This window comes from Bos grunniens, chromosome 20 (genome assembly GCF_055505025.1).
Source record: "Bos grunniens cultivar Pamir isolate PY7600 chromosome 20, Bosgru_T2T1.0, whole genome shotgun sequence".
In the NCBI taxonomy this organism is placed as follows: domain Eukaryota; kingdom Metazoa; phylum Chordata; class Mammalia; order Artiodactyla; family Bovidae; genus Bos; species Bos grunniens.
The window spans coordinates 18044344-18071325 of record NC_141184.1 but is presented as its reverse complement, the minus strand read 5'-3'; the positions used below and the strand labels follow the sequence as shown (position 1 = coordinate 18071325).

Genomic DNA, 26982 nt, shown 5'->3' with positions numbered 1-26982 from the left:
TACACAATTCAGAACTGATGACTATCAAAACAATAACCAGGGCTGTTCTGTTGTAGCTTGTGTATATGACAACCAAGTTATTAATTATGAGTGTACTGGAACAGCACAATTATTAAATATGACTATTTTTTACAAAAGCCAGGCTACAGGTAAAGAACAAGTAGACTGTTTTATATACCAAAAAATGTGTAAAATAAATTTCATTTTAAAAAATATGTTAAATTATTGGGATTTTATTTTTTAATGCATAACCTATTCTATAAAATATATTTTTAATCAATCCCTTTGTTATATCAACTAGATCTATGATTGTATCTATGACATTATGATATTTTAAAGTAAATATTTTTTAACTATGCAATATATATATAAATATTTTACATATATAGTCATACACATGACAAGTTTTCTCTTGTAAATGCTCTGAGAAAAGAAAGGAAACTGGGAGAGAAAGAAACCTCTCCCCTTAATTTTAACAGGGAAAATGAAGAACGAAGTCTGTTGTTTTAAATTTGTGTTTTTCCTTATGAACCCAATTATAAAATTTATTTCTGTAAAATGAATAATCTCTCTCTCAAGCTAATATATACATGAAGATAGTAAAAAAACACAATCCATATGATATGTTTGTGTGTGTGTGTTTATATGTGTCTGTGAGAAATAAAATCTCAATGTATTTTTTTTAGTCCACCTTCCTCCTCTTGAAAGTTGAATAACACTCCTACAATGTACAACCTTTCTGTGAACTCAAGCAGAGTACACTGAGGGAGTTTTTTGGCAACTACAGAAATGCTTATTAGACTGTACTGTAAAATTATCCAAGATAAAATCTTTTTTCTTTTTCCCAGAGAGAGCAATTACCGAGTAAAAATAACACAGAAAGGCAAGAGATCATTTACCGTTTGTACCAAGATTCTGAGAGTTTTGACCTTTGCTAATCTTATTTAAATAAGAGTGCATTTCTTTCTAAATCATAAACTGACTCTTTCCATGTGATTGAATTATATCACCAATAGGAAAGCCAAAACTTTAGACCACAGGTCAAAGATTTCTAAATACATTTGAACTATGTCCTTTAAAGATTCTCCAAGGTGTTTTTAGTCCTAAAGAGAATTCCAATTTTCATAAAATAACAGGCAAATGAAAATTCATGTATTATCATTATTATTCAAAGATGATAATAACCTGATTATTTTGGGACTGTTGACCCTCAGTTGTCAGAATTCTTAAAGGGGACTCTGCATGCTGTATGTCTTCATAACTGATCATTGCATGATTTTGTTATAACTAGTGTGTAAAGTTTTCTCTAAAATCTTTTGTTATTTTAGGATAATTTTAGATATTTCTTCCCAAGGTTAATCATAGTATCTTAAAATGTGATAAAACATAAAAAATATATTTAGAATTAAAATTTCAAAGAACGTGTGAATATTTATGTTTAACAGAACTATTAATAAAATATTTGAGCATTAAGTGCCCTGGGCTCTTTTTAGAATATGATTTCTACTCTAAAAGCATCTGGATCCCAAAGACCTTGGTTTCCTTGAAATCATTTAAATCCTAGTAACTTTATTTTTATATTCTTAGTGATCTTTGTTGTCAGCAACTTCAAAAGTTCATTGAGTTCATATCCATTTATCATAATATCTGTTTTATTTTAAATTTTTTCTTCTATTAATTCTATAATTATCTCACTAGAATTTCATATACATACACATACCCACTATACATTCAATAGTTCTGTTTCCCAAATTGCTGATATTTTTATCTTATTGGACAATTTATTCATTATTTTTGTTAAAAGACGCTTACTCCTTGGAAGGAAGGTTACGAGCAACCTAGATAGCATATTCAAAAGCAGAGACATTACTTTGCCAACAAAGGTTCGTCTAGTCAAGGCTATGGTTTTTCCTGTGGTCATGTATGGATGTGAGAGTTGGACTGTGAAGAAGGCTGAGCGCCAAAGAATTGATGCTTTTGAACTGTGGTGTTGGAGAAGACTCTTGAGAGTCCCTTGGACTGCAAGGAGATCCAACCAGTCCTTTCTGAAGGAGATCAGCCCTGGGATTTCTTTGGAAGGAATGATGCTAAAGCTGAAAGTCCAGTACTTTGGCCACCTCATGCGAAGATTTGACTCATTGGAAAAGACTCTGATGCTGGGAGGGATTGGGGGCAGGAGGAGAAGGGGACGACAGAGGATGAGTAGCTGGATGGCATCACTGACTCGATGGACTTGAGTCCGAGTGAACTCCGGGAGTTGGTGATGGGCAGGGAGGCCTGGCGTGCTGCAATTCATGGGGTAGCAAAGAGTCGGACACAACTGAGCGACTGATCTGATCTGATGAATAAAATAGACATGGGTTGTTTCTGTTATCTTGGCCATTGTGAATAGTGCTGCAGATACCATAAGGACACAGACATCTCTTGGAGATTGTAATTTCAATTCCTTGGAGTATGTACCCTGAAGTAGGATTTCTGGATCATGTTGTAGTTCTATATTTACTCTTTTCAAGGAACTCCATACTCTTTTATGTAGCTGCTACACCATTTACTTTCCCACCAAGAGTGTCCAAGGATTTCAATTTCTCCAAAACTATGCCAACACTTTTTATTTTCTATTTTGCCAACAATAGCCAGACTAACAGGTTTGAGGTTATCTCTCACTAGAGTGTTAATTTGCATTTCCCTGGTAAATAATGATGTTAAGCATATTTTCATATAACTGTTGCCTATTTTTATGTCTTTTTTTGGGGAAATGTCTGCTCAAATCATTTGTGCATTTTTAAAATCGTTATTGTTTCTGTTTTGTTTTGCTTGAGTTGTAGGAGTTATTTATATGTTTTGCAAGTTTGCAAATATTTCCATGCATCCTCTGCATTGCCTTTTAATTTGGTTGATTATCTGCTTTGCTATGCAGAACTCCTTTAGTTTGCTGTAGTCCCATATTTTGAAGACCACAACACTACAGTGTTAACTGTAGGCACCATGTCATACAGCAGGTCTCTAGAATTATTAAATCATCTGATATAATTGAGTCAGCTTCCCAGGTGGCTCAGTGGTAAAGAATCCACCAGAAAATGCAGCAGACATGGGTTCAGTCCTCAGGAAGATCCCCTGAAGTGGGAAATGACAACCCACTCCAGTATTCTTGCTGGGATAATCCTATGGACAGAGGAACATCACGGGATACAATTCATCTGGTCCCAAATAATCGTACATGACTGAGCACACACAAGAGAGAGTATGATTGAAATTTTACATCCATTGAACTCAGAGGGAAAAGGATTCTTGATATTGGTCTTGGCAAAAATTTCATGAATATGGCACAAAACATAGGCAATAAAAGCAAAAATAAATGATGATTTCCAGGTTTTATCTGTGATAAATAAAGATGGTATAAAAGTCCATGTGTATGTTTTTATGTGGAAAGAAATTTTCAACTCCGTTTGGTTAAAAAAAAAAAAGCAAAGAGTGTAATTACTGAACGTCTGGTGTCTTCTAGGGGCTTCCAAGGTGACTCAGTGGTAAAGAATTTGTCTGCAGTGCAGGAGCAGCAGGCAGCATGTGTTCAGTCCCTGGGTTGGGAAGATCCTCTGGAGAAGGAAATGGCAACCCACTCCAGTATTCTTGCCTAAGAATCCCATGGAAAGAAGACCTTGGCAGAATATAGTCCATGGGGTTTCAAAGAGTTAGACATGACTAAGCATGCACCTACTTCTGGTATCCTCTAACCCAGGGGTCCCCAACCTCTGGCCAGAGGACCAGTACCTCCAGGCAGATTAGCAGTAGCATTAGAAATCAAGTGCTCAATAAGTGTAATGTGCTTGAATCCCCACACCAACCTCCACCACCAGTCCATGGGAAAATTGTTTTCCATGACGTGGGTGTCTGGTGCTAAGAAGGTTGGGGACCACTGTTACGAAGCCGAGCTGAGAATTTGATTATAAGTATTTCACCTTGAGCAGTGGATATAACAGCAATAATTTATTTCTTTACAAAATAAAATTGGGAGATTAAAAGGCATTTGAAAACTTGGCTCCAAGAATAACTGCTTATCATGTTTTGTTTGCTTGTTTGGATTTTTGTTTCAATTTTGCTTTTAACTTCCCCAAACATTAGGCAAAGCACCACAGAAAGGAAAGAACTAAACAGGGTCCCTTGTATTTGTCAAATCACTGACAACTACAAGGCTGCTGTATATGAATGATCTATTGGTGTATTGTAAATCATCCAATTGAGGAGCTTAAACAACCAATATTTATTACCTCATGATTTCTGGAGATCAGGAATATAGGTTTGACTTAGCTGGGTACTTCAGGTTCAGGTTTATTAGATCCCAGTATGTTTGGCAGCGGGGGTTGTGATCTTATTCAGAAACTTTCCTGGGGGAGGCAGGGATGGTTTTTGCTTCCAGCTTACTAACATCACTGTTGCCAGTTTTCAGTTTCTTGTCATATGGTACACTCCATAGGGCTTCAATACAACATCATAGATAGTTTCCCCCAGGGAAGCAATCTAAGGGAGCTTGAAAAATAGTACTCATGAAAGAAACCACAGCGCGTTCATAACCTTATCTTGGAAGTGATACCTCATTAATTTTGCTATGTTCAATTTATTAGAAGTGAGTCCCCATATTTAGCCAACATTTGAGGAAAGGGAATTACTTAAGGGCATTGATATCACTGCAGATGGTAACTGCAGCCATGAAATTAAAAGACACTTGCTCCTTGGAAGAAAAGTTATGACCAATCTAGATAGCATATTAAAAAGCAGAGATATTACTTTGTCAACAAAGGTCTGTCTAGCAACAAATATCCATTCTTTCTTTGCACTGAATCTTCTTCTTCCAGGGTAGGCTTCTTCTTGAAAGAGTATGCCTAAAGGTTTTCTGAGCCATGCCTCTTTTATGACCCTCTGGTACTATTTTTTCAACTTCCTTTGTTAAAACGATGTGCTTTGTAATAATACCATCATAATAATTATGTGATTTACTTATTTATTTCTGTGTAAAAAGACTTTTTTTTTACAAGTGTCATCACCCTAATTTTCACTAGTCAAAAATCCTTTAGGTGGCTTATTGAATTATAGAAAGTTATAGTATAGCTGTAACTTACAGTCTTTCGCAACCAGGAAGTTGACTTCCTAGCCTATCTCAATAAGTTTTGGGCAATAGATTTTAATTTATTTTACAACTTTTCTATATGTTTTTCATCAGAACACTGTTCTATTTTATATGTAACTTCCTGGAGCTTCCCTGGTAGCTCAGATGGTAAAGGAAATCTGTATGCAAAACAGGAGACTCAGGTTCAATCCCTGGGTCAGGAAGATCTCCTGGAGAAGGAAATGGTTCCCACTTCAGTATTCTTGCCTGGAAAATCCCATGGACAAAGGAGCCTGGCAGGCTACAGTCCACGGGTTGCAAAGAGTCGGATACAACCGAATGACTAACACTTTCACTTTCCCAAATATTGTAACATTTTTAAGGATTCTAAAAATTTATTACAGACCTTAGATTAGTTATTCCAACATGAATTTTGGAAGCACATGCATTGTCAGAAGCTTCTTTCAGTGTATCACAGCGAAGAGAAATGAGCTCCAGTTTGAACATTTTGGGGAATGGAATCTCCTTGTGAATCACCTGCCTATCCTTGCATTCATCAACTGTGAGAAGAATGGTGGAGTCCTATAAAATTGTGGGTTTCATGCTTTTCCCAGGTCAAATAACTTTGTTAAGAGGAATATGGTGCCTTTAGCAATCTGACAGATCCTGGTCAAAGCACATGATTAAGATCAGGGGATCATGTTTCGCAGAAGGTGCTCTACTCATGAACTGTTATGTTGGTGAGGGCTGTTGAACTATAAAAATAATATTTGAAGTCAAGTATAGTGTAAACAAATTTATAGAACTGGGAAAAATCTTTGTTGCATAACAAGCAGACACGTACAGATACACATATAAAAGTCAGTTTTCAGTATCTTCAAGTAGGTGCTGGAAAAGACTCTTGAGAGCCTGTTGGACACCAAAGAGATCAAACCAGTCAATGTAAATGAAATCAACCCTGAATATTCATTGGAAGGACTGATGCTGAAGCTGAGGACCAGTACTTTGGCCATGTGATGCATTGAGCCAACACATTGGATTAGACCCCGATGTTTGGAAAGATTTAAATCAGGAGGAGAACGATTGACAGAGAATGAGATGGTTGGAAGGCATCACCAATTCAATGGACATGAACTTGAGCAATCTCTGGGAGATACTGAAGGACAGGGAAGCCTGGCACGCTGTAGTCCATGGAGTTGTAAAGAGTTGAACATGACTTAATGACTGAACAACAACAACATATAGCACTTTAAAACATGCAATTTTACCAGAAGAAAATTAGAATACTCCACACACTTACAGATGCACTAACCAAAAAAATGAAGTATCATACAAAAACTAAAAAGAAGTTATTTTTATAGATGTTTAACATTCACCTATCTATATGGCCTAATTGTATTTATGTATAGTATTACATCTCATTAATGTAACCTTGGTTGAAATTTTTATAAAATTACATTTTAATTAAAGGTTTCTGTTATTTATATAGTAATTTGAAGCTTTATATAATAAATAAATCAATCACTGTAATAGATGTTTCTAACTTCTCAATAAAACAATTGGTGACAACATGTATATTATGCTTAATATCTGTCATAAGTGCCTATAGGGAAATGTGAACATTGTTGAAATAGATGTAAACATTAATAGATGTGTGGCCTAAATATTTCAGTGTCTTTTTATGAAATGATTGTTGTTTTATGACCATTATTATATCAAATAATTTTAATATAAAATATTTTTTTCAGAGCACTATCAGCTGTATGTTCCTGAGTCAGCTCAAGTTGGTTCAGCTGTTGGGAAAATCAAGGCAAATGACGCAGACACTGGCTCAAATGCGGACATGACATACTCCATCATTAATGGTGACGGTGTTGGCATATTCTCCATCTCCACTGACAAAGAGACAAGAGAAGGGATCCTTTCCTTAAAAAAGGTGAAAAAAAAAGTACTGTTAGTGAGCTAGGCAATTCACTCATTTTTCTATGAAAGCAAATTTGGCAAGATATTAATAATATATATTTTCAAGTCATTAAAATGACAAAGTATTTCCTCTTTAATATGTAATTACATTTGAATTATGATTATGTCTAACTGTTTAAATCATTTCTTGTGTTAGTTGCTGAGTTGTATCCAACTCCATGACCCCATGGACTATAGCCCACCAGGGCTTCTCCATCCATGGGATTCTCCAGTCCAGAATACTGGAGTGGGTTGCCATTTCCTCCTCCAGGGTATCTTCCTGCAGGCGGATTCTTTACTATCTGAGCCACCAGGGAAGCCCTAAGCATTTTAGTATGGTGGGAAGATCAGATGTAGAAAACACTATGAATGTATTCCCTTATTTTTATTTTCAGGTAGCATAGTTATCATGGATTCCAGTTCTATTAATATCATTATTTTATGTTATGCTAATCAAAGTAGCATTATAAGACTTTCCTGCTTGATGATCATGGACCTTTTAGTGAAGTCATTTACTTCTCATTACCCTTATTCTGTTTTATTCCTAAGAATTTGTCACCAGACTAAACCTATTGCCTTTTGCTTTTAAGAGAACACTATGCTCTTACCTTTGTAAGAATGAAGTAGAACACAGGCAATTATCAAAGGAGAATTTAAATGTAACTTCCAAAGAAGTATGCCTCAGTGTTTAAATGTTTAACAATTTCAGCTTGAAAATCTTGTAACATGCAAGGCCCTAGACCTTACCTTCATTATATTTTGATTTAGAAAGGCTGGAGTGGGAGTGGGGAATTAGTCTTTTTAACAAGTACTCTGGATGATTCTACTGTATAGTATGTTGAGAACAAAGGCTGAAAAATTATATTCTGATGGCTCAAACGGTAAAGAATCTGCCTGCAGTGTGGGAGACCTGGGTTCTATCCCTGAATTGGGAAGATCCCCTGGAAGAGGGCATGGCAACCCATTCCAGTATTCTTGCCTAGAGAATCCCCATGAACAAAGGAGCCTGACAGGTCAAAGTCCATGGGGTCACAAAGAGTCAGACACGGCTGAACAACTAAGCACACACACTGTAATAGTGAACTGAATCAATCAATATGTCATTCTATCAATCATCTATTTATCTATTTGAATCTAGTTGTCATTTATTATATTATCTAGCTATCTGTCTAGATATCTGTCTGGTTTTGTATATATATTTATATTTGTACTATGTAAAATCTCATTTATTCTTCTAATAATCATAATTTTATATTGATTTAAAATTGAAGATTAATATGTCTTTTGTATGTCACAAAAGGGGCCTGAGAAGCAGAGTTTAAAGTGTGCAAATACTTAGAAAATAGTCATCACTGGTCTATATATGATATTGATTCTTCACCTAAATATCTTCTCATTTTAATCTTTCTGAAATTGCCAAACTTGGATAAAAAAATGTGTTGATAAAAAGAGTTAATTTCCACACCTTTATTTTAACAAATATTGAGTTTTAAGTGTCTCTTATGTGCCAGTAATTGTGTTCTACATGAGCCATGAAAGCCTGAGCAAAGCAAAAGTCATTCTCAGCCTGCTTAGAGCTTCCCACCTATGGAAGTGGAGAGACACCAATCAAGTATCACATGCATTCTTAGATGGATAATAAAGAGATCTATGACAGAGAGTTAAACAGTGCTATTGGGAAGGCAAAATTTAGGGTGTTTAATCCTGTCTGATTAGTTAGCAGCGGTTGAACAGAGAATTAAAACCTACTTAAGTTCAGTTCAGTCGCTCAGTCATGTCCAACTCGTTGCAACCCCATGAATTGCAGCACGCCAGGCATCCCTGTCCATCACCAACTCCTGGAGTTCACTCAGACTCACGTCCATCGAGTCAGCGATGCCATCCAGCCATCTCATCCTCTGTCATCCTCTTCTCCTCCTGCCCACAATCCCTCCCAGCATCAGAGTCTTTTCCAGTGACTCAACTCTTTGCATGAGGTGGCCAAAGTACTGGAGTTTCAGCTTTAGCATCATTCCTTCCAAAGAAATCCCAGGGCTGATCTCCTTCAGAAAGGACTGGTTGGATCTCCTTGCAGTCCAAGGGACTCTCAAGAGTCTTCTCCAACACCACAGTTCAAAAGCATCAATTCTTCGGCACTCAGCCTTCTTCACAGTCCAACTCTCACATCCATACATGACCACTGGAAAAAACATAGCCTCGACTAGACAGAACTTTGTTGGCAAAGTAATATCTCTGCTTTTGAATATGCTATCTAGGTTGGTCATAACTTTCCTTCCAAGGAGTAAGCGTCTTTTAATTTCATGGCTGCAATCATCATCTGCAGTGATTTTGGAGCCCCAAAATAAAGCCTGACACTGTTTCCACTGTTTCCCCATCTATTTCCCATGAAGTGATGTGACCAGATGCCATGATCTTTATTTTCTGAATGTTGAGCTTTAAGCCAACTTTTTCATGCTCCACTTTCACTTTCATCAAGAGGCTTTTTAGTTCCTCTTCACTTTCTGCCGTAAGGGTGGTGTCATCTGCATATCTGATGTTATTGATATTTCTCCTGGCAATCTTGATTCCAGCTTGTGCTTCTTCCAGCCCAGCATTTCTGGAACGGAATGCTGCATAGAACTTATATAAGCAGGGTGACAATATACACCCTTGAAGAACTCCTTTTCCTATTTGGAACAAGTCTGTTGTCCCATGTCCAGTTCTAACTACTGCTCCTGACCTGCATACAGATTTCTCAAGAGGCAGATCAGGTGTTCTGGTATTCCCATCTCTTTCAGAATTTTCCACAGTTCATTGTGATCCACACAGTCAAAGGCTTTGGCATAGTCAATAAAGCAGAAATAGGTGTTTTTCTGGAACTCTCTTCCTTTTTCCATGATCCAGCAGATGTTGGCATTTTGAGGTAATTAGATGAGAGAATTAAAAGAAGAGGAAAGAAAACATAATGAGAACCTGAGTGGGGTTGAATGTGGCACAGTGAGAGCCTAAATAACATCCTTGATTCTGGAGCAGAGAGAATGAAGAAGCTAGTGCATAGGAAAACACTTAGAATATTGTTATATTTTACCCAATGGAAAGCCACTGGAGCTATCTAAGCAGGAAGTGACAAGGTCTCATTTGATGTCTCTATTTCTAATGAAATTTTAATATAAGCTACAAGAGAACGAGATTATTTTTTTTAATTTGTTGCTGCATTCCCAATGTCTAGTCTGTTTTCTGACACGGAATAGGCATTCAATAAGCACTAGCATAATGAATGGATATATTGAATTGGCCAAAAAATTTTGTTTGGGGCTTTCTATAAAATGTTAAGAAAATCTCAAATGGACTTTTTGGCCAACACAATACTATACACTGAAAAATGAAACAAGGAATGTCTGCTTTTCATTCGTTGGATGGCTTCTTCACTCAAATAAATACAGGTAAATGGATGAATAATTCTTTTTGAAAGATGAATCCTAAACCCTAGGGAACACTAGCTTTTAAGAAACAAGCAGAAGGCAGGAAAGAGAGTCTTTGAAGAAAATATCAAAATAAAAAGAGAATTTTTTCAGTGAAAATTCCCAAAGGAGGCTGAATAGGAGGAATATAGTCATTAAAAATATGAAGGATTATAGATCTATGAAACCATTTAGGATTACAAAAGTTAATTCAGCTCTCTATCAGCATCTCATTTTCATCACAATAGATAGTAACGTCACATTTGTTGAGTGTTTCCTCTGTGTCAGGAAGGGTTTTAAGAGCTTATTCCCAAATCTTTATTGAGCTGGTACACCCATTATGGAGCTCCCCTGGTGGTTGAGTGGTAAAGAGTCTACCTGTCAATGCAGGAGTCGCAGGAGACTCAGGTATGATCTTCAGGTTCGGAAGATCCCCTGTAGTAGAAAATAGCAACCCACTCCAGTATTCTTGCCTGGAAAATTCCATGGACAGAGGAGCCTGGTGGGCTACAGTCCATAGGTTGTAAAGATTCAGAGTCGGACACAACTGAGTGACTGAGCACACAGGCACACCTTTACTATTCCTTTAAACCTAACTAGAATGTTGTGTGGGCTTTCCTGGTGGCTCAGTGGTAAAGAATCCACCTGCCAAAGCAGGAGATGTGGTTCGATGCCTGTGTCAGGAAGATTCCCTGTTGAAGGAAATGGCAACCCACTCCAGTTTTCTTGCTTGGAAAATCAGATGAACAGAGGAGCCTGGCAGGCTGCTATCCATGGGGTTGCAAAAAAGTCAGACATGACTTACCAAATAAAACAACAGAAATTGATGATGGAAAATTTGGCTCAGGAGTTTGTCTGTTTAGAATCTCAAAAGTTACTTGTATTACCTAGTTGAAAGAAAACATGAAGGAAACATCTGCTACAATGAAGAGAAGAACAAATTTATTGTAGTGTAGAGACTATATATGGGAGGCAAAGAAATGGAAGAAAAAAGTTTAAACACACCATCCTCTTTAAGAAGCTTTGTAGTAAAGCCAGGGAGGCAAATAAATGAGAACATCATAAAATGAAGATTTTAATTGTAAGTTGGGAGATGGAAAGTGTGTTTATAGCACGTGGATAAAAAGTCAAGGGATAAGAAACTGAGGATACTAAAGAGAGCATAATTGAATTAGAAAGATCCTCTGAGGTAGAGATGACCCTGTTTGAGATATTGATTGCAGATGGAAAGAAAGAATTTATGATAATATGCCTCTTTCTTTGACAGAATCAAATAGGAGGGAGAATTTAATGTTTGCAGATAAGTTTTTTTTTTTAATTAATTTTATTTTATTTTTAAACTTTACATAATTGTATTAGTTTTGCCAAATATCAAAATGAATCCACCACAGGTATACATGTGTTCCCCATCCTGAACCCTCCTCCCTCCTCCCTCCCCATACCATCCCTCTGGGTCGTCCCAGTGCACTAGCCCCAAGCATCCAGTATCGTGCATTGAACCTGCACTGGCATCTCGTTTCATACATGATATTTTACATGTTTCAATGCCATTCTCCCAAATCTTCCCACCCTCTCCCTCTCCCACAAAGTCCATAAGACTGTTCTGTACGTCAGTGTCTCTTTTGCTGTCTTGTATACAGGGTTATCGTTACCATCTTTCTAAATTCCATATATATGCGTTAGTATACTGTATTGATGTTTTTCCTTCTGGCTTACTTCACTCTGTATAATAGGCTCCAGTTTCATCCACCTCATTAGAACTGATTCAAATGTATTCTTTTTAATGGCTGAGTAATACTCCATTGTGTATATGTACCACTGCTTTCTTATCCATTCATCTGCTGATGGACATCTAGGTTGCTTCCATGTCCTGGCTATTATAAACAGTGCTGCGATGAACATTGGGGTACACGTGTCTCTTTCCCTTCTGGTTTCCTCAGTGTGTATGCCCAGCAGTGGGATTGCTGGATCATAAGGCAGTTCTATTTCCAGTTTTTTAAGGAATCTCCACACTGTTGTCCATAGTGGCTGTACTAGTTTGCATTCCCACCAACAGTGTAAGAGGGTTCCCTTTTCTCCACACCCTCTCCAGCATTTATTATTTGTAGACTTTTGGATTGCAGCCATTCTGACTGGTGTGAAATGGTACCTCATAGTGGTTTTGATTTGCATTTCTCTGATAATGAGTGATGTTGAGCATCTTTTCATGTGTTTGTTAGCCATCTGTATGTCTTCTTTGGAGAAATGTCTATTTAGTTCTTTGGCCCATTTTTTGATTGGGTCATTTATTTTTCTGGAGTTGAGCTGTAGGAGTTGCTTGTATATTTTTGAGATTAGTTGTTTGTCAGTTGCTTCATTTGCTATTATTTTCTCCCATTCTGAAGGCTGTCTTTTCACCTTGCTAATAGTTTCCTTTGATGTGCAGAAGCTTTTAAGTTTAATTAGGTCCCATTTGTTTATTTTTGATTTTATTTCCAATATTCTGGGAGGTGGGTCATAGAGGATCCTGCTGTGATGTATGTCAGAGAGTGTTTTGCCTATGTTCTCCTCTAGGAGTTTTATAGTTTCTGGTCTTACGTTGAGATCTTTAATCCATTTTGAGTTTATTTTTGTATATGGTGTTAGAAAGTGTTCTAGTTTCATTCTTTTACAAGTGGTTGACCAGATTTCCCAGCACCACTTGTTAAAGAGATTGTCTTTAATCCATTGTATATTCTTGCCTCCTTTATCAAAGATAAGGTGTCCATATGTGCGTGGATTTATCTCTGGGCTTTCTATTTTGTTCCATTGATCTATATTTCTGTCTTTGTGCCAGTACCATACTGTCTTGATAACTGTGGCTTTGTAGTAGAGCCTGAAGTCAGGTAGGTTGATTCCTCCAGTTCCATTTTTCTTTCTCAAGATCGCTTTGGCTATTCGAGGTTTTTTGTATTTCCATACAAATTGTGAAATTATTTGTTCTAGCTCTGTGAAGAATACTGTTGGTAGCTTGATAGGGATTGCATTGAATCTATAAATTGCTTTGGGTAGTATACTCATTTTCACTATATTGATTCTTCCAATCCATGAACATGGTATATTGTAGTGATCTAGCTGGAATATATGCGGGGGAATGGGAAACAGAGGATCCTTGCCAATTGAGTACAACTGTCTATATAAAGTAGGAAGCTTTATTATCTTTACAAAACGTGAGGGAAGTGGTGGATGGTGTGAATACACACATAATATAAAATACAAGTTTATATTGTGCGAGTAAGAACAATGGGGATCTTACCACCCTTCATGGCCTCGATTAATTTTAAGTTCCTTGTGAAAAATGAAGCCAAAATCATATGTGTGCGTGAGTGTGCACCTATATGTAATTAACACTCTCTATTCGATATTACATACACACATGCACATACACAATAGGTATTTTCAAGGTAAGTGTTGTAATTGTGTTAAGTGGTAATGTTAATACTAAAAATAAACTGGATATTTAATGAGTCCAAATTATCTTTCACTTTTTTTCCTGAATTTATTTTTTTAATATAGTCTATGCTGCTGAAAAGTCGCTTCAGTCGTGTCCGACTCTGTGCGACCCCAGAGACGGCAGCCCATCAGGCTCCCCCATCCCTGGGATTCTTCAGGCAAGAATTCTGGAGTGGTTTGGCATTTCCTTATCCAATGCATGAAAGTGAAAAGTAAAAGTGAAGTAGCTCAGTCGTGTCTGGCTCTTAGCGACCCCATGGACTGCAGCCCACCAGGCTCCTCCGTCCATGGGATTTTCTAGGCAAGAGTACTGGAGTGGGGTGCCATCGCCTTCTCTGGTATTTCCTCTAAACTACAATGTGTGCATTCATTTAATTTCTTAATCCTTCAGATATGGATTATCCATTTTAGAGTTATTCCATATCTCAATGGAATAACTCTAAAATGGATAATCCATATATAATGTTACAAACTATTGCAATTTGAAAATTAAGCCATATAACTCTGGATTTTAACCTTCAAGAGGCACTCATACAGATGGCAGGAAATAGATAAAACAGTCCTTTCAAACTTGTTGCTTATTTAATCTCAAAGGCAGTTCACTTGAGCCAGCAAGGCAGAACAGCTAATCTTCCCAAAGATCAAAATCAGCCCTGCTCTATAAATCAGTTTGCAGGAGCATCCGCACATTCTTTCTATATCGTGCCTTCATCAGAAAATTGCCAAGTTGAATTCACTGGTCCATGGTGCAGTACATTGTAAATACACTTTGATAACTTTCATTCCTTGTTTAATGGACCCTGACTAGGTGGAAAGGGGAAAAAGATAGGGATGAATGCAAGTTGATGCATTCTTTCCTGTGACATAAGCCTCTGTAGCCAGGGGTATGCTTTGTAGTAGCCTCTCTAAGATTCAGTTCTTGTGGTCCCTATGTCAATTGGCCTTCTTTATAGAAGTTATTCCATTTTTGGGGTTGTTTGTTTTAACTCAAGGCTCTAGCCCAATTTTCTTTCATGACTTTCGGCAAACAGTATCTGTAGTACCACTTTTCTTCTTCAAGTATGCTGCTAAGTCGCTTCAGTCGTGTCCGACCCTGTGTGACCCCATAGACGGCAGCCCACCAGGCTCCCCCGTCCCTGGGATTCTCCAGGCAAGAACACTGGAGTGGGTTGCCATTTCCTTCTCCAATGTGTGAAAGTGAAAAGTGAAAGTGAAGTCGCTCAGTCGTGTCCAACCCTCAGTGACACCATGGACTGCAGCCTTCCAGGCTCCTCCCTCCAAAGGATTTTCCAGGCAAGAGTACTGGAGTGGGATGCCATCGCCTTCTTCAAGTATACTTAATTGCAAAAACAATGCCTATTATTTTAAGCCTAAAATCTTAAACTTGGTTATTTAGTCAGTGAAGGACGGTGGAAAATACCATTTTTACTGTTGGATGAAAAATAAATTTTGGTCTTGCCATGTAAGAGATGTATGACATTATCACAAATCTCTAATCTTCAGTTTTCTTAATTTTAATGTGCTACAAAGTGATTGTTACGAGAGATAAATGAAGCAAAATAGTGCTCTAAGTTGTGCCTGGCTAATAAGCACAGTGATACTTCAATACCTGCATTTCTTCTTTTCTTTCTTTCTTCATCTATTTGCACTGAGTGTTAACTACACTTTCCAGAAAACTCCATGAGCTTATCTTACTGCCTTCCTTTATTTCACGTTATCTAAATTACCTATAATCACATAAAGAATAGCACGTCCTATGTATACTTTTGTGAATGATACAAATATTTTCTCATTGAAGCATAGCTGATTTACAATGTCAGATTAGTTTCAGGTGTACAGCACAGTGATTTCTATAGACAGTTAGATAGATAGATCGATCAATCTATCTATCTATCTATCTTCTGCGGATTTTTCCCTCAGAGGATATTACAAAATATTGCGTATAGCTGCCTGTGCTATAAAGTAGGTTCTTGTTGGTTACCTAGTTATACATAGTAGTGTGTATATATTAATGCCATCTTCCTAATTTATCCCTCCTCCTCCCTCCTCCCCTTTGGTATCGCATGCATAGACACCCTGGTGCCTCAGATGGCAGAGTCTTCCTGCAACGTGGGAGACTTGGGTTGGATCTCTGGGTTGGGAAGATCTCCTGGAGGAGGAAATGGCAACCCACTCCAGTTTTCCTGCCTGGGAAATCCTATGGATAGAGGAACCTGGCAGGTTACAGTCCATGGGTAGCAGAGCTGGACACGACTGAGCCACTAAGCAGAGCACAACATGAACTGTCATTCATGGCTTTTGGCAATCTACTTCCCCTTTAATTTTATACTATATATCATTTATACCATTTTATTTAATAAAGAATCAGAGGTGGATAGTGAGAGTAACATAAAAAGTTATAAAAGTATTTGTTTAAGTTTAAATTAACCCTGAGAAAAAATAGGAAGTGTTTCCAACTAAAACCATACTGCTGCTGCTGCTAAGTCGCTTCAGTCATGTCCAACTCTGTGCAACCCCATAGATGGAAGCCCCCCAGGCTCCCCCCGTCCCTGGGATTCTCCAGGCAAGAACACTGGAGTGGGTTGCCATTTCCTTATCCATACTACACCCATTCAAAATAATCACATTTTTAAATTGTTAGTGGATTGTATTTACTGAATTTTTCTGTATCATTTCTTCATCTTGCATTGAGTGACAGAATAATAATCAGGATGTTCTTTGCCATCAGATTGTAACGTTATGAGCCTGTGAGCCACGAAGTGCAATAGAAATATGGTATACCAACTTACTACAAATGCATACACTTCATACATAATAAGAAATTGGTTTCTAATACTAATGAACTATTGAAATAAAACATTCCTTAGAGATTGTATTTAAAAATCAGTCTAACTACTATTTTTATTCTTATAAGATTTAATTATCTTGAAAGTGGTCCTCATGTTCAGCCAGAAACTGAAGAGACGAAAGTTCAATTCAATGAAATCTACCACTGTATTTAAAATAGCTTTGACAGAAGACTGCTTTGTGGCAACTTTAGTTCTGATTCTTCATCCATAGGCATGGCTATGGAGTGATAGATTCATTGAAACTACTTTGACATTAATTAACAGTTTTTTAAAATTTAAATTTATTTTAATTGGAGGCCAATTACAATATTGTATTGGTTTTGCCATACATCAACATGAATCTGCCACAGGTGTGCACATGTTCCCCATCCTGAACCCCCCTCCCACATCCCTCCCCATACCATCCCTCTGGGTCATCCCAGTGTACCAGCCCCAAGCATCCTGTATCCTGCATCTACCTGGACTGGCGATTTGTTTCATATATGATATTATACATGTTTCAATGCCATTCTTCCAAATCATCACACCCTCTCCCCCCACTATTCCAGTAATATTCTTTGGGCTTCCCCAGGAGAAGGCAATGGCACCCCACTCCAGTACTCTTGCCTGGAAAATCCCATGGATGGAGGAGCCTGGTGGGCTGCACTCCATGGGGTTGCTAGGAGTCAGACACGACTGAGCGACTTCACTTTCACTTTTCACTTTCAAGCAGTGGAGAAGGAAATGGCAACCCACTCCAGTATTCTTGCCTGGAGAATCCCAGGGATGGGGGAGCCTGTTGGGCTGCTGTCTATGGGGTCGCACAGAGTCGGACATGACTGAAGCGACTTAGCAGCAGCAGCAGCAGCAGACATAGCTCAGTGGTAAAGAATCTGCCTGCAATACAGGAGATTCAGGTTCGATACCTTGGTCTGGGAAGATCCTGTAGAGTAGGGTGCGGCAACCCACTCCAGTATTCTTGCCTGGGAAATCCTAAGGAGAGAGGGGCCTGGGGGCTACAGTCCATGAGGTCACAAACAGTCAGACACAACTGAAAAGACTGAGCACTCAGCACTGTAATACTATTTAGTATACTAGTTGGAAATTAATGATTTGTTGAAACAGCCTGATAAGTTGAGCTGTCCACAACAGTTCAGTTCACTTGCTCAGTCATGTCTGACTCTTTGCGACCCCATGAATCGCAGCACACCAGGCCTCCCTGTCCATCACCAACTCCCGGAGTTCACCCAAACTCATGTCCATAGAGTAGGTGATGCCATCCAGCCATCTCATCCTCTATTGTCCCCTTCTCCTCCTGCCCCCAATCCCTCCCAGCATCAGAGTCTTTTCCAGTGAGTCAACTCTTCGCATGAGGTGGCCAAAGTACTGGACTTTCAGCTTTAGCATCATTCCTTCCAAAGAACACCCAGGGCTGATCTCCTCTAGAATGGACTGGTTGCATCTCCTTGCAGTCCATTGGACTCTCAAGAGTCTTCTCCAACACCACAGTTCAAAAGCATCAATTCTTTGGTGCTCAGCCTTCTTCACAGTCCAACACTCGCATCCATATGTGACTACTGGAAAAACCATAGCCTTGACTAGATGGACCTTTGTTGGTAAAATAATATCTCTGCTTTTCAATATGCCTTCTAGGTTGGTCATAACTTTTCTTCCAAGGAGTAAGCATCTTTTAATTTCATGGCTGCAGTCACCATCTGCAGTGATTTTCGAGCCCCAAAAAATAGTCTGACACTGTTTCCACTATTTCCCCATCTATTTCCCAAGAAGTGATGGGACCAGATGCACAACTTAAAAAAATCTCATAGTAGAGCTACCATAAGACCCTACAATCCCACTTCTAGGTATATATGTGGAAGAAAACATGATCTGAAAAGATACATGCACCCCAATTTTCACTGCAGCACTGTTTATAATAGTTAAGACAGAAACAACCTAAATATGCACTGATAGAGGAATGGATAAAGAAGTTATAGTACATTTATACAATGGAATATTACTCAGCCATTGAAAAGAATGAAATGATGTAATTTACAGAAACATGGATGGACCTGGAGAGTCTCATTCTGAGTGAAGTAACTCAGACAAGGAAGGAGAAATATTGTATGACATACCTTATATGTGGAATCTAAAATGAAATGGCACAAATCAACTTACAAAACAGAGAGAGACTCATAGAGTTAGAGAACAAACATGGTTTCCAAGGGGGAAGGGATAATTAGGGAGTTGGCAAGGTTATGTACAATACACACTGCTATATTTAAAATGGATATCCAACAAGGTCCTACTGTATAACACAAGGAACTCCACTCAATGTTATGTGGCAACCTGGGTAGGAGGGGGATTGCAAGAGAATGGATACATGTATAACTGAATTGTTTTGCTGTTCACCTGAAACCATCACAAAATTGACTATACCCCAATACAAAAGTAAAATTTCAAAATAACCAAATAACAGAATATGTTTTTTTTCATAAAATTCCAGGACTTGGCCATATTTTGCACAATTGCAGTTCCATTTTTTATTTATATATTGTTATCAATAGCATTATTACCATCCCATTTCAATGATGGAACACATGGATCATGATGCAATATAATAACTGGATCAAGGAGAGGTCCTATGAGTCACTTTTATTATGTAGGAAAACAGAATTTTAGGATCTTCTTAGAGTCCATGAAGAAGTGAGTATTAGAACAACTTGGCTAAATGCTGTTTTTGGTATGTATCTATTTATGATGGTTCCATAGTTCCAGAGGAGGAATATATTAGTGTGATTTAATGAATAGTAGAAGTGATTAATGAGAAACAATTAAAATGTTCCAAATATGTAGAGCTGGCTAGAAAATGATTGATGGGGAAGATGATAACTTATCTAGAGGAATATGAAATGTGTTCTTGTTAAAGAGGGAAAAGTTTGATTTTATAAGTAAGAAAGAGCAATGATATGTGAAAGTAATTACTAGGAGTAATATGATAAAATTAAGAAATGAAAACTTAAGATGAAAATTGGAACCAATCAGCAACAGTGAACTGCATTAGAACATTGAAAAGTAACTGAAGAAAAGTAAGCAAAGCCCCACTGCCTGGGGAAGTTAGAATTACACCATAATAAACAGCTCTAACTGTCACAGAGGTTGCAGAAGATTTTGCAAGAAAAGAATTTCAAGTGTTTCATTTTTTCAGCTTTGTGAGTCTGAATTAAGGAATTATAAAAGTACTAAGAGTTTTGGTAGCCAGAATTAATGAAGTTAATAGTTCATGTTCAATGGAAGAGGCAAGAATGTATCCTTTATTAGTGAGGGAATTTTATTTCACTAAACATCTGGCAGAAAGTGAAGAAGAAGAGCTAAAAAGCCTCTTGATGAAAGTGAAAGAGGAGAGTGAAAAAGTTGGCATAAAGCTCAACATTCAGAAAATTAAGATCATGGAATATTTTCCAATCACTCCATGGCAAAAAGATGGGGAAAAAGTGGAAACAGTGACAGAGTTTTTATTTTTTGGAGCTCCAAAATCACTGCAGATGGTGACTGCAGCCATGAAATTAAAAGACACTTGCTCCTTGGAAGGGAAGCTTGACCAACCTAGACAGCATATTCAAAAGCAGAGACATTACTTTGTCAACAAAGGTCCATCTAGTCAAAGCTATGGTCTCTTCAGTGGTCATGTATGGATGTGAGAGTTGGACTGTGAAGAAAGCTGAGTGCCAAAGAATTGATGCTTTTGATCTGTGGTGTTGGAGAAGATTCTTGAGAGTCCCTTGGACTGCAGGGAGATCCAACCAGTCCATTCTAAAGGAAATCAGTCCTGAATATTCATTGGAAGGACTGTTGCTGAAGCTGAAACTGAAACTCCAATACTTTGACCACCTGATGCGAAGAAACTCATTAGAAAAGACCCTGTTGTTTGGAAAGACTGAAAGCAGGAGAAGAAGCAGACAACAGAGGGTGAGATGGTTGGATGGCATCACCAACTCAACAGACATGAGTCTGATTAAACTCCAGAAGTTGGTGATTGACAGGGAGGCCTGGCGTGCTGTAGTCTATGGGGTCACAAAGAATCAGACACAACTGACTGACTGAACTGAAATGAAAAATCTGTTCCTTGTTAGTCATCAAGTTGGAATGTTATATTACACCCTTTATATGCTAATTAGATTTCAGGCAAACTATCACAGTGCTTAAGAGCAAAGTCTATAGAGTTCCCACTACCTGAGTTCAAATCCTAAGTATATCACTTATAGGCTGTTGCCCTGAATAAGTTTCTTGACTTTTATGTACTTGTTTTCTTCATTTGTAAATGGAAACAATTGTAACTCACAAGAGTTGTGATCATTAAATGAGTTAATACATGTTAATTGTTTAGTTCACACATAGGAATTAACTTCATATTTTAAAAATAACATAGAATTTTTCATCCTTCAAGTGTAAACTATAAAATAGCACTTTTCCATACTCTAAACAAAGCTATATTGAAATCGAGGGAGGCTATTAATCACCCACCATGTACCAGGAATTATGCCAGATAATTAAAATGCAAAGATGAATTAGATAATATTCTCTCTCTTAGAGGAAACTGAGTAGCCATGATACATTGTTATAATACAAGATGTCAAATGTTAATGGTATAGGTTTATTTGTTATAAGCACTCAGATAAAAGAGGGCCAATTTTTCAAAGGTAGAGAACAGTAGGGAAATATTTTCATGCGAGATTTGTGTTAAGCATGCGTGAATACTTCCCATATACTCAGGAAAGTAAACGTGAGTCCCAGTCTTTATATCCAATTGAAGTGTCCTTCATATATGGAGATCACAGACAATTTTGAGCATTAAAAATGAGAAAATATTATGAATACATAACATGATCTGACCACAATAGTTGTTGCATGAGTCACTTGAAGTTTTCTGTGTTTCCTCTGAAATACAACTTTATGACCCAATAGCTATAAAGCTAAGAGTTTGTAACACCAAACTTGGAATGCAAACTGGATTCCCAACTGTGCTGGGGTGTCTTCTTTCCCAGGTGTGCCAGGGCAGTCACAGAAACTGGAAAACAATTTGTGAGGGACAATTTATAGGGCCTATAAACCTGAGCACTGCCAAATTTCAGACTCCCATGTTCCCAGAACTGCAAGAGAATACATTTTTGCTGTTTTAAACCCCTCAGTGATTACTGTTATGGCAGCCCCCAGCAACTAATGCAATGGCAGTTATACAAAAACTAGTAAATAATAGAAATGTTAAGCAACCTCTTGTCACCTGTAGAACCATTCTAGTAAAACAAAGCACATCACAAGTTGAATTCCTCCAGAAATGGTTCAGTGTCAGAAAATCAATTATATTAGGATATCAAGGATATTATGGAGAAGGAAATGGCAGCCCACTCCAGTATTCTTGCCTAGACAACTCTATGGACAGAGGAGCCTGGTGGGCTGCTGTCCATGGGGTCGCACAGAGTCAGACATGACTGAAGCGACTTAGCATCCATGCATGCATTGGAGAAGGAAATAGCAACCCACTCCAGTATCTTGTCTGGAGAATCCCAGGGACAGAGGAGCCTGGTGGGCTGCCATCTATGGGGTTGCACAGAGTCGGACATGACTGAAGTGACTTAGCAGCAGCAGCAGTAAAAATATTAATAAATATCAAGTATATATATATATATATTTATAAATACGCCAGTATATATCCTTGTTATAGTCCCTAGTAATTATATATTGCTAGTATATTTGATTACTAATTATGATTATCATGATTGCATCATATTTAGCATAGCTAGATAAAATACTAAAATTTAAAAAATTAAAGTTAGCTAGTTAATTTCTCATTTCATAAATGACAGTTTCCTGTCATAAGTATATCCTATTTGGTAATTGACACATATGATATTAAAATTATTTTAATTTACTAAATTTGTCAATAATAGTCATCAGTTGAATTCAATTCAGTCGCTCAGTTGTGTCTGACTCTTTGCAACTCCATGGATTGCAGCCTACCAGCTTTCCCTGTCCTTCAGCAACTCCCAGAGCTTGCTCAAACTCATGTCCATTGAGTCGGTGATGCCATCCAATCATCTCATCCTCTGTTGTCCCCTTCTCCTTCTGCCTTCAATCTTTCCCATCATCAGGGTCTTTTCCAATGAGTCAGTTCTTCGCATCAGGTGGCCAAAGTATTGAAACTTTAGCTTCAGCATCAGTCCTTCCAATGAATACATTTGTTAACTGTGAGCATCAGTTATGATGTAGTTTTGGTTCCTGACTCTAAGAATTTGTACTGCAACTGAGACCAATCCAGGGAATTAAGGCCAAGGCAAAAAAAAAAAAAAAAAAAACCCCGAAAACAGGGTTTGATAGAGTTCCTGGAATATTTCTCTTTAAGCATTATGTTAGTAATCTCCAGAAGAACACCTTTTCCTTAGACTCACCTGCTTCTCATCTTAAACACTGAACTGGTAATCCAGACTTACAGTTTTGAAAAGAAAGAAAGGAAAAAGAAACTTGGCATGGGTCTGATGTTTTGTTAAATGGGATAAACTGTATGTAAATTATAGACGCCCCCCCCCAACCCCTTACACCAAATATCTTGGTGAGGCAAAATCTAGGAGTAGATAATGGTGAACTTTATCAAAGACTGGAGGCTCATCTTTCCAAGAGTTGTCAAGTCGCTCAAAAGAGTTGATTGTTTTAATCTGTCCAATTCAAACGTCAGAATCCTGCCCCCCAAAACTGCAGGCATGGGCAGTTGAAATTTTTACATTGTATAGCTGGAAAAGGTTATTTATCATGCTCATAAACAATCTTTCATTCTATAATTGCCCTAATCAATTTCCTACTATGCCTCACACATATGAACTTGTTCTGTATCCTTTTTTTTTTTTGGTTGCTGTTTTGTTTTAAGATAGGAGAAGTGTGTGTTTTGTATACTCTCAGTTAAACATGTCTCTTTTTTTTGCTTTCTTTGGTATTTTTATAAACTGAGTATGTTTTAAAGTTTTTTTCTTCATCTTTTAATCAAAACTAGGTATTAGATGAATAGATTTCACTGTTCTTGGTCTATTGTTTTTGATAAACTACTTTCACATAATAAAAATAAAAATCTTGTGATATGAAAATTGATACCCTTAGACAGAGTTCTAACTAATTTCCTGGGAACAAAAGATTGTTAGGAAATTACTGAGTGATCTACTTACAGTGTGTGAATAATACGCACTTGGACGGCATTACCAGGATTTACAGTAAATGGAAAAAAATTATAATCCTAATTCTTTCTCTATATACTGTTGTATATTCTTTGTTTTAATATAAAACCAAGTATTAACATACTTTATTTTGTATACATAATCCTGCAAAAAGAAATCCTCCAAAAGCATAATGTATTTCCAGTTTCTCTAATTTGCAATTTAGCACTACAGTGTTTTGTTTATAAATGAGGTTGCTAAAACTATTTCCATGTGTGCTATTAGTTCGTCTGCTTCTGAAATTTTGTCCTGATCCAAAATATCCTCTCTTTCCTTAGTGACTTGAGACGGGTCCTATCCATCCATCTGCCAGACCTGAAAAACAAGTCCTTTAAAATGATTATCTCTTTCTTGGGATACTTAAATATATATGAGTTAGTCATAAACATGAAACCATGTGTTGACATAAAAACCTGTACCTTAGCAGTAGGTAGGCCAGTGTTGAGATAAATAACATCAAACTTGCCAGGGGATCTGCTAAAAATGGAAAGAGAGATGCCTGTTGTATTGGATCCACAGCTTGATAATAATATCTGATGGGATAGAGGTGGCTAAAATTATTTCCACAAGTTGCATTGAAAGTCTTTCTGACTCTCAGTGAACCTTAGTTATTATAAAGTCTACCAGATGCAGTGGGTTACATCTAAAAAATTACATTGATACTTAAAAAGTAGTAAGCCTGCCAAGGGCGGCTTTCCATGAGCCAAATATCTAGATTCTGACAGTCCCTGCTCCTCTGTGCCAAGGGGACCATATCCATGCACCTAATTCTAGATAGGCAGCAGTTGTGTACCATTTTGAGGAGAGGTCATTTAAATTTGGATGAAACTTATTGAATTATTCCAAAACAGATCCTTACTTACTAATGTTAGGGAGAAAGGAGTCAAGGAAAGAAAAGTGCAGTGAATCTGTGGGTCCAACTAAAAGTCATGCAAGTCCCCAAACAAGATGGATATTAGATACACTGGCAATTCATTTCTAGCTTTAATGCTCTAAGAAGGAAATGACTCCCACTTGGTGGGTCATAAACTGCAGATCCATTAGCCTTTCTTTAAAATTGTTGTTCTGTCACTCAGTCGTGTCCGATTCTTTGCAACCCCATGGACTGCAGCTTGCCAGGCTTCCCTGTCCTTCACTTTCTTCTGGAGCTTGCTCAAACTCATGTCCATTGAGTCGATGATGCCACCCTGCCTGTCATCCCCTGTCATCCCCTTCTCCTCCTGCCTTCTATCTTTCCCAGCATCAGGGTTTTTCCCAAGGAGCCAGCACTTTGCACCAAGTGGCCAATGTATTAGAGCTTCAGCATCAGTCCTTCCAGTGATACTTTGGTTTCTCTTCTTTAAAATATATAAATATAAAATGCATAATATTTTTCCATATATAAATGTATATGTATTGTATATTTGGTTCACATTTAAGAATTTGAGTTTTTAACATTTTTAATATTTTATTTTGTCTTATAAACACTTGTAAAATAATGTAATGACAATGTCTTATCTATCTTCCTGAGAACTATTATTTGTTCTAGGTTGTTATTATTTTGTTTGGAAGTTCAGGCAGTTCAGTTCAGTCAGTCAGTCATGTCCAACTCTTTGTGACCCCATGGACTGCAGCACGTCAGGCTTCCCTGTCCATCACCAACTCCTGGAGTATACTCGAGTCCATGATGTCATCCAGCCATCTGATTCTCTCTTGTCCCCCTCTCCTCCTGCGTTAAATCTTTCCCAGCTTCAGCATCTTTTCAAATGAGTCAGTTCTTCGCATCAGGTGGCCAAACTATTGAAGCTTCAGCATCAGTCCTTCTAATGAATATTCAGGACTGATTTCCTTTAGGATGGATTGGTTGGATCTCCTTGCAGTCCAAGGGACTCTCAAGAGTCTTTTCCAACACCACAGTTCAAAAGCATCCATTCTCTGGCACTCAGCCTTCTTTACGGTCCAACTCTCACCTTACCTGACTACTAGTAGTCATCCATACATGACTACTAGAAAAACCATAGCTTTGACTATTTGGACCTTTGTCAGCAAAGTAAAGTCTCTGCTTTTTAATATGCTTTGTAGTTTTGTCATAGCTTTTCTTCCAAGGATCCAGTGTCTTTTTAAATGGTTGTTTTCCTCCTATACAATCTCCAACCCTGGGTAGGTCAATTTTTACAGGCAACTCAGAAACAATAAGGGAAATAATAATCAGTAGGACTGACTTTCGGTTTATAAAATCCCACTAAATGTGCTCTATAGCTTCTCCTTGGGCCTTAGGGTAAATGAAAATATCTGATGTCCACCCTAGGGAATGATCATTCTCTGATGCTGCCAGGAAAGAAGACTGCAAGATTGAAGCAGACTGCTGCAAAATCCATTGCAGAAATAGGGGTGGAAAAATATCTATAGTTTTTTCTTATAGATGTTAATCTATAGGTACTTCTGCAGGCTCAAAATATAACGTTGATTTATGCATTGCCTGCACTAATATCACCATGGAGACTTTCAGCGTGATTAATCCTATAACTAAGCACATTTTGGATCCCAGAACCTGTTATGTCCCTCATGTTTAACACTTTCAAATGTTTCAGTCATTACCTATAAAGGTACTTCCTCTTGGAAATACTACCTACTGACTCACACACTCTTGCTTCTAAGTCTGCATCCTTATTATTTTCATAACACTTGATGTTGATGTTTAGTTGCTAAGTCATGTCCTACTCTTTGCAACCCCATGAACTGTAGCCCATGAGGATCTGTGTCCATGGGCACAGTATTCTCAGACAAGAATACTGGAGTAGGTTGCTGTTCATAATGCCTACAATGTCATATATCCCTAAGCGTCCAGTGCTATAAATGAATGTTTACTATTTTATATCCTATAATAGACCATATATTCTCTTGGACAAAACACCAAGATTGACCTAGTTCTTCATTATTGTATA

The 26982-nt window shown here is 37.7% G+C and overlaps 1 protein-coding gene across 11 annotated transcripts in view; it reads left to right on the top strand.

Annotated features, from left to right (window-relative positions):
• Nucleotides 1-26982, top strand: part of CDH18 (cadherin 18) — a 1278664-nt gene that overhangs the window by 1148323 nt on the left and 103359 nt on the right. For all 11 annotated transcript variants that reach the window (XM_086362510.1, XM_086362508.1, XM_086362509.1 and 8 more), the window contains one exon: nucleotides 6850-7037. In XM_086362510.1, the coding sequence (XP_086218636.1) occupies nucleotides 6850-7037 (188 nt within the window). The remainder of the gene's footprint in view (nucleotides 1-6849; nucleotides 7038-26982) is intronic.